Genomic DNA, 14,523 nt, shown 5'->3' with positions numbered 1-14,523 from the left:
GGGTAATTGACTTGACCTGATACGATTTCCAAAGGATTATTGATGCTTGGAACACCCCATGGATTTTGACAAATTTCCTGGCTAGACAGGTATGGATTTAGAAAACAAAATTTGCAGTTAATCGAAATCCTCGAGGTGTTTCTGCTGTTTCCTATGTTTAATGAATGTCAAGAGATCAGATATGTATACCAGTCCAGATCAAGCTTCTAAGCTAACTGGCCGGGCTGACAATACCAGTCTGAGGATAAAACCTGGAAGCCCCAGCTTAGCTAACTGGCTGGGATAACTATACCAGTCTGAGGATAAAACCTGGAATCCCCAACTGAGCTAACTGGCTGGGATGACTATACCAGTCTGAGGATAAAACCTGGAATCCTCATCTGAGCTGACCGGCTGGGATGACTATACCAGTCTGATGATATAACCTGAAATCCCCAACTGAGCTGACTGGCTGGGATGACTTTACCAGTCTGAGGATATAACCTGAAATCCCCATCTGAGCTAACTGACTGGGATGACTTTACCAGTCTGAGGATAAAACCTGAAATCCCAATCTGAGCTAACTAGCTAGGATGACTATACCAGTCTGAGGATAAAACCTGGAATCCCCAACTGAGCTAACTAGCCAGGATAACTATACCAGTCTGAGGATAAAACCTGGAATCCCCAACTGAGCTAACTAGCCAGGATAACTATACCAGTCTGAGGATAAAACCTGGAATCCCCAACTGAGCTAACTAGCCAGGATAAGTATACCAGTCTGAGGATAAAACCTGGAATCCCCAACTGAGCTAACTAGCCAGGATAACTATACCAGTCTGAGGATAAAACCTGGAATCCCCAACTGAGCTAACTAGCCAGGATAACTATACCAGTCTGAGGATAAAACCTGGAATCCCCAACTGAGCTAACTAGCCAGGATAACTATACCAGTCTGAGGATAAAACCTGGAATCCCCAACTGAGCTAACTAGACATTTCAAAATGTATCCTGGTTGGGATATTTATCTCACTCCAGCTTAAAGTGGAACTACCAGCCTTTGTTCTACATGATAGTTCAAACGTTTTCCAGAATTTGTTTAACAAAATTGATGATAAGTTGTTTTGACAACTTGAAACATTTTATTTTCTAGGTTCAAGCACATGCAGATACGTAGTAACAGTGAATCTGCAGCTTTTTTCCGCTCAGGCAAGATAGAAGAGCAGAGTTCTAACCGTCATCTCCATAATCTCATTACGACCCAGCGCAGTCTCATACTCAGACACTATGCACTCAACTGTAAGCCTAATAAAATAAACTTTTGTATTTTTAAAATAAATAAGCATGTGATGCATTTATATTGGACCTCATCTTGTCTCTGCCAATGTTTTGTCAAATGTAACATGTATGTGAGGGTGTTGTTCTCGGATGGGCGTGTAAAAATAAATAATTGGGGTTCCTTTACCTTTCAGTTTCCATCAACATGTTTGACTACCTGGGCAGCATTGTAAGCTACATCGCCCTAGCATTCCCCATATTTCTGGGCACATACGACAACCTGTCTGCTCCAGACCTCTCAGCGCTCATTTCTGCTGTAAGTAATTCAACATGCAATGTGGTATCATGTTGTTAAATAAGTAAGATAAAATGTGTGGTTTCTAGATAGGTAGATTAATCATAGAAAACAAGTAGGGTTAGTGTGTAACCAGGTTTATTCAATCAAATTCCAAAAGATGTATTAACAAGATAAATTTAAATCAAAAAGACTGTAGATCCTGCACATTGTGAATAATATTGTGTTATACTATGTTCTGTACAAGAAAGAGCTGTCTGTTTATGACTGTTGAGTTTTCAGTGTCTGAAGTACAAAAGATATGATATAGATGGAAGTTTAGTATGAAAATATAAATATTTGCATAACGAACCGAAGTGGATATAAAATGACTAAAATTGCATTTTAGTGATCAAAATGAAAGTACCATACTGATTTATTTGATTTACAACGAAAGTTAATGATAAAAAGTAACTGATTTGAATCAGGCTGAAATGGTATTTTGGGCTGGTTTGACAATGCATTCATCTACATTGATACAACCTAATACACGATTGTTTGGGTACACTAGTTTGTCAAAATGGCAAAGATAATCCAAGAAAACTAGATCTTCATCATTTTACTATGAATCAGTCTACATCAAACCTAGAATAACAGGAGACTTTACATGTCCTTTTTTTCACTGTGGGAACGGACACCGGATATAGCTCAAAAGGTAAACAGACAATTATGCACTTGTTTTTCTTTACCAGAGGTAAGATCTTGCTGTGTTACCGCATATCTACCATATCCACAAATGAAGCAAGTATTTGAACTAAAAGCTGAATGCTAAATTTGGCCTATGGTATACTTTAAAGTGCTTACGACCTCGAAAAATGTTTCTACAAATCTGAGATGATCACCTCAAAACTTACAGAATTTCGACAAGTATTGTTATTTTAGGAAATATATCGAATAAATAAAAAATCTGAATCGAAGGATTTGACAAGCATAAGCTCAACTATTTTTATTGTAAGAAATGGCAATGTAACTTTTAAACTGTTAAAGATATGCCCTTAGAAATGTTCACAGTACTGAACTGGTGATAACATGTAAAATGGGACAAAAATTGATAGTAGCACTGTTAATATACAATATACATGTATGTCTATTTCAAACTTTCAAATAATCTGCAAAGAGTGAGAGTACAATTTGATAAGAAATTATTGAGCAAACTTTAGTTAACATGAGTTTGATCCATGCTCTCCTAAATGAACATATATATGCAAGCTGCGTAAATATCAGGGTTGGTCACAATACATTCTTTCTCACTGAAGTGAACGAGCAGAGACCATTATTCTGTTCTAAGTAATAGCAACATCGACCCAAGCTTAGAAAAAAGCTTCACGTGTTCCAAATTTGATCACAATATCTCATTCCCTACTGATGACTTTATGTGTGCAAAAACTTACCTACTTGATTAACAAAGCAGTACTATATATATGAATAGCAAACACCACATAAATTCTACGGCCATATGTTTTGTGTTCCTCAATGTATCAGATTACTGGAGTATTTCAAATATTTAGATATTTGTGATTCGAACGTTGATGCTTGTGAAAAACACATCATGGTTAACTAATCTGTATGAATGAAACAGTTTAAAGTGCATACAGATACAAAAAACAACAACCTGTTTTTTGCTCTCATCCCTCGATATGGATGACATCGAACAATTTCCATCGAGCTCGCGTATAGGTAAATGACCGTAATCATTTTCACAGTCTCGTTATTCTAAATACATCGTTACTATCCTCAGTCCACTTAATAGCTATCCCCTGTGCAGTTATTTATTTGCTTCATCTATCCCCAGTACACCGCCAGCGCATCAAATAGTCTTCGACGTATCCCACTCGACCATCGACAGAGTCGAGCTGTTTTCGGCTCGGTCGACTAAAAAAATAAAGTCACTAGCCCGCCCTGTCGAGTGATTTTTTTTCCCGAAAAATAAGTATCCGAAATGTTTTACCTATTGGTATCCGTATCTGTTACAACAGGCCACTTAGACACTTACTGGAATGAGCTTAATAGACGCTTGCACTATGACTGGTTTACCGCTATTCGCATCAGATCGATAAAGGCTTATTCAAAATGTAACATTTCGTGTACTTGAAGGACGTTTGAAAAATTGAGAACGGGATACAGTCTATTTGTGTAGCTGTCATTTCTTCACACTCAATGATGTCACTTATACGTTATTTTGAAGGAGCTACCCCGAAAAGAAAGGCTCCTGGTGACAAGCCTGATGCTAAAAAGGAGGTAACTTAAGTTTACGAACAGGCAAGAAAACGAAAGTTCCAGTCATTTTGACTGTGAACAGGCCATGGCTTTGTTACAGTGAGGGTATTATGACTTGTAGCATTTGTAAACAGTACTCCCCAACCAATGACAATGCCTTCGTCAAAGGTACAACATACCTCCAAATTGACGGGATCAAGGCACACAAAAATAGCGAGTGTCATACTCGATCATCAAGTAGGGAAACTGCTGAAAACAAACCGGTGCTCCAGAGTAAGGCTGGCAAAGCACTTGTTGCATTGAAGAGGGCAGATCATGATAAACTTATTATCAAAATGAGAAATGCCCATGCTTGTGGAAAACACAGTTTGAGTTTCAAAACTTATGAAGTCATGTGTCGCTTAGACAAACTGAAAGAATTGCCAGTGGGGTCACAGTACTGTACAGATAAGGCCGGGGCGGTGTTCTGTGAGTCGATTGCCAAAACGACCAGGATTGACATCATCAAGAAGGTCAAGAACTGTTCCTGGTGCAGCATTTCATGCAACGGCTCCACAGACTTTACTGGTGAGGACATGGAGGCAGTATATGTGCGCACCTGTACCCATGGCAAAATTGAGGACTCTGTTCTTCATTTGGGAACCTCAGAAAGTGGATGCAGCCGGGACATTTTTGACATCCTAATGAGCACATTCCAAAATATGAGACTTGACGGTCATATGAAATCCAAGTTGGTTGGATTTTGTGCTGATGGTGCATCAAATATGCAAGGTAAACATGAATAATAATGATAATTGCAATAATTAAAAAATAAAACAAAGAGATATAATAATAATAATAAACAAAATAGAAAATACAGAATACGAAACACATAATATCAGAAGTATGAATAAGTGAGATTTAAATACAGTATGTGTTTAAAATTTATCACAGTCACTGAGTCAGTATACATGCTAGTGGAAAAAATGAAGACATACAGCAATTTTATTTGTCTGATATAATCATGTTACATGGTTTTTATTCATACAGGCATGAGGCGTGTAGCAGCTCTCTTGAAGCAGCGTTGGCCTCACCTGATCACAACCCACTGTTTAGTTCATCGACTTGAACTAGCATTCAAAGACGCTGTGAAGAACTCGTCACCGAAACTCTATGAGAAGACCATAACCTTACTGCTGGGCTTATATTATATGTTTCGGAAAAGTCCAAAACAGAAAAAAGGTAACTTATTAACTCGAAAGCATGCAACAACTAAACTTGATACTATTTATGCTATAGTTGTTTGTACATATATATTATCAAGTAAGGTTTTCCAAGAAATATATCTCTATAAATTAAGGTATCAAATTAAGGTATCAAGTACAAACATAGAAGCAACTTAATTATACCTCTGTAAGAGCAAGTTTAATATATCCCTGTTAGAGTATCGTGTTTAGTATAAATTAATCAACAGGTCTGCAGAGAGCATTTGACGCCCTGGGTGTGAAACAGCTGCTACCTACCAGAATTGGCGGGACTTGTTGGCTTCCCCACATCATAAAAGTGATCAACATCTTCCTCAAAACCTACAAAGTTGTGTGATACCAGCTGGAAAACTCTTCTCAAGACAATCCTAAGGCTGAGGGATTGGCCAGAATCCTCTGCGATGGACATGTACTTGTCTACATCATTTCAATGAAAGTAAGTCAATTAAACACTTATTCTTTAAAATTTAAATAATTGTTTATTTTGAGCACAAATGATATAAAGCATAGGAGGTTAAATACTTGAGTACAAATATCAAGGTAAACGTAAGTTATTATGAACAAATGTTATTTCAGAGGATCATCCAGAACCTGTCCCTGTACTTGCAGCGTGACAACCTGAGCCTCGCTGATGCCTACACCAGAGTTGAGTCTGCCAAAACAACATTGACTCAGCTTCTTGACAAGTAAGTGTTTTAAGAGTTAAGGTCAAGTGATCATCAAATGTAGTATGTTACTGCTGCAGTTTAGACATAGATTTATCTGCAATACATTAGTTACTGAGATTTATCTGCAATACATTAGTTACTGAGATTTATCTGCAATACATTAGTTACTGAGATTTATCTGCAATACATTAGTTACTGAGATTTATCTGCAATACATTAGTTACTGAGATTTATCTGCAATACATTAGTTACTGAGATTTATCTGCAATACATTAGTTACTGAGATTTATCTGCAATACATTAGTTACTGAGATTTATCTGCAATACATTAGTTACTGAGATTTATCTGCAATACATTAGTTACTGAGATTTATCTGCAATACATTAGTTACTGAGATTTATCTGCAATACATTAGTTACTGAGATTTATCTGCAATACATTAGTTACTGAGATTTATCTGCAATACATTAGTTACTGAGATTTATCTGCAATACATTAGTTACTGATGCCAACATCGTTTAAGGGAAGCCAGAAGTGTGTCAGCTGTCCTGGATGGCGAAAGCTTTAGTGATGAGAGGCTGGTGTTTAAGGGATGCAATGCTACCAGTAGCCAGATGGATGGTACCATCAGACAGCTGTTGTCATCTCTGGATGCTAGATTTTAATCATCTGAGTTAGTTTCAGCAACCCTGGTCACCTCATTCAAAAACTGGCCTCACATGAAACAAGATGAATTTAAAGGTTTAAAGTTGCATGTTAAATGTGTTTGGTTTATGTTGCTGTTGTTGTATCTGTTCAAATTGCAGGGTTCCATATTGGCGTAGCTGATTTTATGCAGGTTGTTTATGTTCTAGCACCAGTTACTGTTTTCAGCTTTGATAGTTTGATGTTGTATTTTATGATTGCTTGTGTTGCAGTTTTCAGGTTCTAATAAGTGGTGTAGTATCATGTATTCTTATTTATTACTATAACAAAAGTGGTATAAACATCTGGCATACAAACATTTTAAAATATTTAAGAGTAAGCTCAGTTACTATCTACTTTGTTATAACATTGTTGATGTCTGATAATATTTTCGCTTATAATCATTTCTATTTATACCCCCCAAAACAAAGTTTGGGGGGGTATACTGGAATCGGGTTGTCCGTCTGTCCGTCTGTCTGTCTGTCCGTCCGTCTGTCCGTCCGTTTTTTTTTTGTCCGGGATTCATCTTTGTCGTTATTGAACAAATCTTTTTCAAACTTTCAAATATTAATGACCATGATGTAAACCTGTGCCTCCGTGGATTTGGTCAGAGTCGCATGATCCTGAGTGGAGTTGTGGCCCCTTAATGAGTTAAATTGGGCAAAATTAGCTTTGTCCAGGATTCTTCTTTGAAGCTATTGAGCAAATCTTTTTCAAACTTTCAAATATTAATGGCCATGATGTAAACCTTTGCCTCCATGAATTTGGTGGGAGTCACATGATCCTGAGTGGAGTTGTGGCCCCTTAATGAGTTAAATTGGGTAAAATTAGTTTTGTTCGTCCTACTCCTTCGTCATTTTTGAATGAATCTTTTTCAAACTTTTAGCCATGGTGAGAACATTTGCCCCTGTGATTGTGGTTGGAATCACATGATCATGTCTCCAATTATGGCCCCTGAATAAGTTAAAATAGGCAAAAATTATACAGCTTTGTCTAGCCTAATCCTTGGTCATTTTTTCTCATTTTTTCTATAAATCTTTTTCAAACTTTCAGATGTCAATGACCATGATATGAACTGTTGAATATGTGATTTGGTGCACCTGTATTAATCAGAATCTTTGCATGGCCTTAAAAAGACCTTTAATTGATTTTGTCCTTAAAAAGACCATCAAAAGTCCTGAAGTTAGGTGCATACAGGCCTTAAATTTGTTACAATATTCGCTTTGGTGGCCTACTCCTTTGTCATTTTTCAATATATTTTTCTCAAACTTTCAGCTATCCATGACCATGATGTGAACCTTTGTATATGTGATTTTGTGCACCTGTATTATTTCCTTGGTACTCATGTGTGGGGGGAGGTGGTGGGGGTGGGTAAACAGAAATTGGGTTGGCAGACTGTCAAATTCACCCGTCCACCTTCATTTTGGAATATCCTGTCAGGAGTCATGACCCCTTTATGGTGAAAATGAGAGAAACAGGTTTGTTATCTCCCCTGAGGTGGGTGGGAGTGGGGTAATATTCGCTTTGGTGGCCTACTCCTTTGTCATTTTTCATCATGACCCCATTATGGTGAAAATGAGAGAAACAGGTTTGTTATCTCCCCTGAGGTGGGTGGGAGTGGGGTAATATTCGCTTTGGTGGCCTACTCCTTTGTCATTTTTCAATATATTTTTCTCAAACTTTCAGATATCCATGACCATTATGTGACCCTTTGTATATGTGATTTTTTACACCTGTATTATTTCCTTGGTACTCATGTGTGGGGGGGTGGGGGTGGGTAAACAGAAATTGGGTTGGCAGACTGCCAAATTCACCCGTCCACCTTCATTTTGGAATATCCTGCCAGGAGTCATGACCCCTTTATGGTGAAAATGAGAGAAACAACAAACTTTCAGATATCCATGGATATCCATGACCATTATGTGAACCTTTGTATATGTGATTTTTTACACCTGTATTATTTCCTTGGTACTCATGTGTGGGGGGGTGGGGGTGGGTAAACAGAAATTGGGTTGGCAGACTGCCAAATTCACACGTCCACCTTCATTTTGGAATATCCTGCCAGGAGTCATGACCCCTTTATGGTGAAAATGAGAGAAACAGGTTTGTTATCTAGGGTTGGGGGGTATTCGTTAGCCTTTGGCTTACAGTTCTAGTTTATACCAGAATCTATAAATACTATGCTGCAGATTCAACATTTGGTGAGAAGGAAGTTGCAGTGCTGTACAAGCAGTTCAGTCCAGTGGTCTTTTCTGACGTGGATGTGAGCCTTGAAGCTGTATCTGATGAAAGGTCAACACTGTTGAGTCTTGTTTACATGAAGTAAGTATCATTTTGTTCAAGACATAATATTCATAAATTCAAGACAAATATCATTTTCAAGATATAATGAGGATTTGAAGAAATGTTTCAAATGAAAAATAGCAAAACCATGCCATTTGAATATTTATACCACTCCTGTTTTAGATATAATAAAATTGTATTAAACAGGTATCCAGAGATGAAGGATTCCTTGCAGTGGCACACCTCATCAGTGATCTGTCGGACCATAGTCTTGAGAATATCTTCAGTCTGATGGAAGTTGTGCTTGCCCTGCCGCCTACTTCGGTCAAGTCCGAAACAGCCTTCTCTGCCATGAAGCTCCAAGAGAAGAGGACGACTTGGAAACACTTGACTGAATGATTTGATGGCTATCAAGATCATGTCTCCAACCATCGAGGAGTTCGACCCTGAAGCAGCCATTGCTGAATGGATGGTAGGTTAAATAAAGCAAGAACTGATATACTGGTAGTCATTAAAAAGTATATGGAACTATATGAATTCAAAAGCATGACAAATAATAATTGAAAAGTCTACATGTTTAATACAATGTACATGTTCACAATTTCAGACCTCCACTCCATCTGGCCAGAAGAGACAAGTAGGAGAGCGTATAAAGCAGCCTGCAAGACCCAAACAGGTCATCACCCTTGCAGACTCTGATCTCGACCAGGCAGATGAGATGGACCAGGCAGACGAGGTGACAGACACAAGCTCTCAAAGTACCAGTGAAATCCAGGTATCACAATTAAACACAAGATCTCAGTTACAAACTATTTGTACTGAATTTTACAATAATTATTAAATACTATTTTCGGTTGAACAGTTATTTTGACAAATAAATTTTATGCCATTTCATGCATTAATTTTAGTCAACTACGACATCGCTGGTGCCAGAGAAGATGATGTATGATGGAGACAATAGTGACGGAGAAAGCGACTGCGAGATGTCAGAAGACCTTGTGTTTTCATTGTTGATGGAATACAGTAGAGATTAAAGTCAGAAAACAGTTTACTGGTGTTATAGCTTTATTGCTTTACACATATATTAAAATATCTCTGTTAAAAAGTTATTTTGGTTCGGGTTAGTGAAACTTGATTCGGGCCAGTGCTTTTTCCAGGCTGCTAGCCCGACTGGGTAAAATTAGTGCGAAGACTGCATCAAAAGGTACGAATATCTCCGTAACAACAAAAGATATATTGATATCTTACACATTACTAGATAATGTTATTACAATGGAATCGCTCGATTCAGTTTTTATTCTTATTTTCAATTTGTTGATTTATGTTTGAAATCGTACCACGTAGATGAACATTTGTGAGCGATCATGCAACTTGCGGCGAGAATTGGGTTATTATACAAAAGAGGAGACACATTTCCATCATTGTCGTATATTGCACAGTATTAAGTTATTCAAAACTCTTCGATTTTGATAAATATATCACGATAAAATACAAAAAATGATAGAAAACGTTCCGTGTGTCAAAATCAAACGCTTATCGATTTATCGCTTTTTGAGCTATATCTGGTGTCCGTTCCCCCACAGTGTTTTTGAGACAATCAATATGGCAGAAATTCAAATACACCTTCCAGTTTATGATGATAGTCAAGACATGCATGCTCAATAATAATTAATTATATTTTTATTAGGAAAATATGTTTAATGTTTTAATACAATTAACCATTAATCAAAGCAGTTATTTCTTTTGATTATTTTACAACTTGCTTATATTCACTTACAAGTAAAATAAACACATTAACTGTGTTTTTAACTCAACACTAGACAAACTGTGTTTTTACATTACAGAATGCATTTGTAGTGATATATCTGATCAGCTGTTTCACCAAACTGATTGATCTTGCTGACATGGCTACGAGATTGGCGGGCAACACTCACAGGTAATTTTAATGTACAATTTTCATTTATGATTATGAACTTGCCCTATGAATATTTCATTTCGGTGTCCTGTGTTTGTTTCAGTTTATATGTTGTTGTTTTAAGGCAAATATTGATGGTATTTTTATAGAACTGAGATCTCATCGGCAGCGTCATGCAAAATTTAAACATTGACCTAAAACTTAGTTAATGTGATTCTATTTATTAACATTAGGGATGCAAACGAATATTTGATCAAATGTTTGTTATTTGAATTTCAAAATCAGTATTCCAATATTCGAAAAAAAAGAGTTGAATAAATAGAATTTAAAAAAGCTCTGTTGTTGTGTATAAAGTTTGTTTGTCTTGTTTTTACAACGCATAATGCAAAGGTGTGAATGTGATGACAATACACCATACACGCGCCATCTGCATTTAGGGACAATATCGCCAGATACTAGAAAAAGTCCCCATTATTTTACAACTGGCTTTTAGACAAGTGACACCAAAAAAGTAAATTATTTTCGGTAAATTTAAATGTCTTTGCCAATTAAGAATTTAAGGAATCAGCCTTCACACTAATGTGTTGTCTTGGTTGCAAATTAAGCTGTGCAACATTGCTCAAATTGCAGCCATACTATGTATGACATGTGCTTCTATAATGTAGTTACATGTACTTGTATGTGCTTTTAACTGTTTTCCATGTTTTGGTGCACTTATCGTGCTTTGAAATGTAACTGTATGGTATAGCATTTTAGGATATATCTCCTCTATTGATGTACAATAGAAGAATCAAATTCACATATGTTTTCATTTTATTAATAAACTCATTCCCGAGATGGTTTTTGTATATTTAGTAAAGGTCAAATCCAAGAACGAGGCTGCTTGTCCTACGGAAAGACCCTCCATTGGCGCCATTTGCACAGAAATCCATCTAATTTCACCTTGTTTACAAATATAATGGCAGCGGAATGAAATTATTTGATTTTGTTATTTGTTTGTTTATAATGTACTGCTTTTTTTCTTTGTAAAAATGGGGAATTTCAGAGGCTCATTTGGGGAAAATCAGGGTCCGCCGCGCGTAATGTCTACGACAAAGTAGGGGTAAATGCCTTGGCTATTTTTTAAGCAAATGATTATAATAGTTTGCTTCAACTTCTAAAAAAATTTGGTATTCGAATATTTGATCAAAAGAATAACCGAATATTCGAATATAAATTTTGCCATTCGTTTGCATCCCTAATTAACATGAAGTTTGGTACGCGTTTGAACATTGGCAATTGAATCTGACTTAGGTAGTCTCAATCATAATGCCGTCCTGTTCCGCGGCTATACGTCCTGTTCCACGGCTATGCTGTCCCGTTCCGCGGCTTTGCCGTCCCATTCCGTGGCTGAGATAAACAGGCAAGAGTTGGCACCCACTTGCACTTGCTTTTTTCTTAGTTTCTTCCATTTCAGTCTTACTCTACTTAGTGATTTTAATGTCTATATTAACGTTTTATATAAAACTATATATGCTGACTGGTCCAATTTATAGTCATGACGGAATCTCTGATTAAAACCAGTATATAAAATAACCAGCATGGCCCAACTGGCCCGAATTTTGTAACAATTTTTCAGAGAGAATCAGTTTTAGACTCGAAAGGAGCCTTGAAACAATTGGAGTCAAAGATCCTAGGAGTGGCTTCGTTCGTAGGAAAGATTTTTGAACAGTATAACTACACAGTTTTTAATCCTTCCTAGGTACAAAATTGCAAAATAAAGCAGCCCCAGTAATTCCTCATTGAAAACTTTTGTTCGTCATTTCCAGCATTTAAAAGATATTTCATGAAACTGACTGGTTAGAAACCAGCATTGGTGTCCATTTTGAGAAGCAATGAGCACATAGTGGGGCTCAAACCCAAAACCTCTTGGATTAAAGGAGGAAACCGACACCACTAGACCCCTCTCATCCAAGATGATTTGTGACATTTATGTTGATGGTTTTTGTTTTGCTCATATCTGTGTGTGTATATAGTGTTACATTTTTTTCCTTTACTCAACTCAACTTCTGTATAACAATAACAGTATTGAGTTATATATTAAGATGCAACACAACATTATGTTCCTGACAGTTCACTCAAGGAGAAGCACAGCTATTTCATCTTGGTCTCCGTCTACATTAAGTTGGTTGGTGTGTTTGATGTACCAAAAAACCTGTGGCTTGTTTATACCACCCTGCTTCTTCAGCAGTGTTAGTACTTTTTGTTTTCCTTCTTGGTCACTCTGCACCAATGTATGGGAGTCAAACAAACACACAAATGCATGCCCCACTAACATTTACATGTGCCCTATATGGCCAACATAGGTCAGCGTCTTTCAGAGTGGCCAGAAGTTTAACTATGTTGGCAATGCTGTTGATGGTATTTTCCTGTGGAGTTGTCAGAATTTTTCCATTTATGTCAGTGGAGAGGCCATGAGGGTGCTTGTGTCAATGATGATCACTTCATTGTGGTGGGAGGCTGGAAAGTAGATCTTCCTGCCATCCCTTCTTGTGGTGTAGAGGAACAGGGCAGTGTCGGAGCCTATGCAGCTGGCCCTGGTAGTGTGCAATAGAGGTATAGCCTTGCTTAACCCTTTAGCGCATGTATACGAGATAGGCCGACATAGCTCATTACCAGATGTATACGCATTTGGCCGACCATATCCATTACTGGATGTAAACGCATGGCCCGCATAATTCAATAGGGTCATTTCAATATTTCAATTTTGCATCTTTCTTTTTGTAAACAATATCCCGGATGTTTATAAAATTAAAGTTTAACCTTTTGTGTATTGATTTTCCCTTGAAAATATCGTCTGCTAAATTGAGAAGGTGTTTAAACTCCCAATCGCAGGTGTGATATCCCATTGTGACGTAATAAGACCACGAGCTAAGTACTGTATGGAATTTCCCCCAAATTCATTGATGCGTAAATCATTAAATATATTACGTCAGTTCAGTTTACCATTAAAATCAATTGAGATTATATTTACTTAAAGGTAATATTTTGTTTACAAACAAAAGAAACAATTAGTAAATGAGAAAATGATGGGTAAATTTCCTGTGAAGCTTATATAATGTCCATCATAGTTTTGGCTGTAAAATAGGTCATGTGCAAGCGTTTTGTTTGATCTAGATCTTTTTATTCATACCGGAAAATCATTTATCGGCTTTCTTTTTTTGTAAACAATTTTATGAGGGGGTAATAAAGTTAAACAGACACTTTGGACTGGATCTCTCAGCTGGATGACACCGGATATTCCTGACATATTTCTGTGTATTAATACACAAGAACATAAATTGTCGGCTTTTTAATCCAGATGGGTCTTTTTTATGATAGGGGTAATAAAAATTAGATCGATCCCAGCATTTTATTACCCTTTGATTTAATGCAATTATGACATTTCAAAGAAATGTTACAAATCCATCTTGAAAATACATTCACAGCTGAAATAAAATAATTTAATATTTCATCATTGACACCATTTATTAGATAATTTAATTATCTATAAAAAATGAATTCACATAAACAAGATTTGGACACAATTATTTGGAGTAACATTGATTTTAAGGTCATACTGCTGTATTCATTTTCTCATTTTCAAATATCCAGAAAAGTACCTATGCACATAAGGACTGCTTATCAGTAAGATGGCTATTGACTGGGAGGTGTAATCTGGCCACTTGTCTATGTGCTAAAGGGTTAACTGAAAACTTCCAAGTTGTTTCTATGCTACTAGTTAAAACTGTGGGTGTGTGTACCTCATGTCATTTTTTGTCATCACAGTTTACAGCTACAGCCAGCTCATTTCCTGTTGTGCGGCAGATGTGAACAGGATTTTGAGGAATTTCACAAACTGCTATCACCTTGTATTGACCATTTAGCAGTTTCACATTGCT

At 36.9% G+C, this 14,523-nt stretch overlaps 1 protein-coding gene and 1 pseudogene across 3 annotated transcripts in view; both read left to right on the top strand.

Annotated features, from left to right (window-relative positions):
• LOC128208039 (lysosomal cobalamin transporter ABCD4-like) overlaps window positions 1-14,523 on the top strand; it is a 97,561-nt gene that overhangs the window by 42,982 nt on the left and 40,056 nt on the right. For all 3 annotated transcript variants that reach the window (XM_052911336.1, XM_052911335.1, XM_052911338.1), the window contains 3 exons: window positions 1,133-1,278; window positions 1,452-1,573; window positions 10,533-10,624. In XM_052911336.1, coding sequence (XP_052767296.1) covers window positions 1,133-1,278; window positions 1,452-1,573; window positions 10,533-10,624 — 360 coding nt within the window. The remainder of the gene's footprint in view (window positions 1-1,132; window positions 1,279-1,451; window positions 1,574-10,532; window positions 10,625-14,523) is intronic.
• LOC128208040 (zinc finger protein 862-like) lies at window positions 3,574-9,878 on the top strand (annotated as a pseudogene).

This window comes from Mya arenaria, chromosome 11, assembly GCF_026914265.1.
Source record: "Mya arenaria isolate MELC-2E11 chromosome 11, ASM2691426v1".
Taxonomy (NCBI): Eukaryota; Metazoa; Mollusca; class Bivalvia; order Myida; family Myidae; genus Mya; species Mya arenaria.
This window is presented reverse-complemented; position numbering and strand designations above follow the sequence as displayed.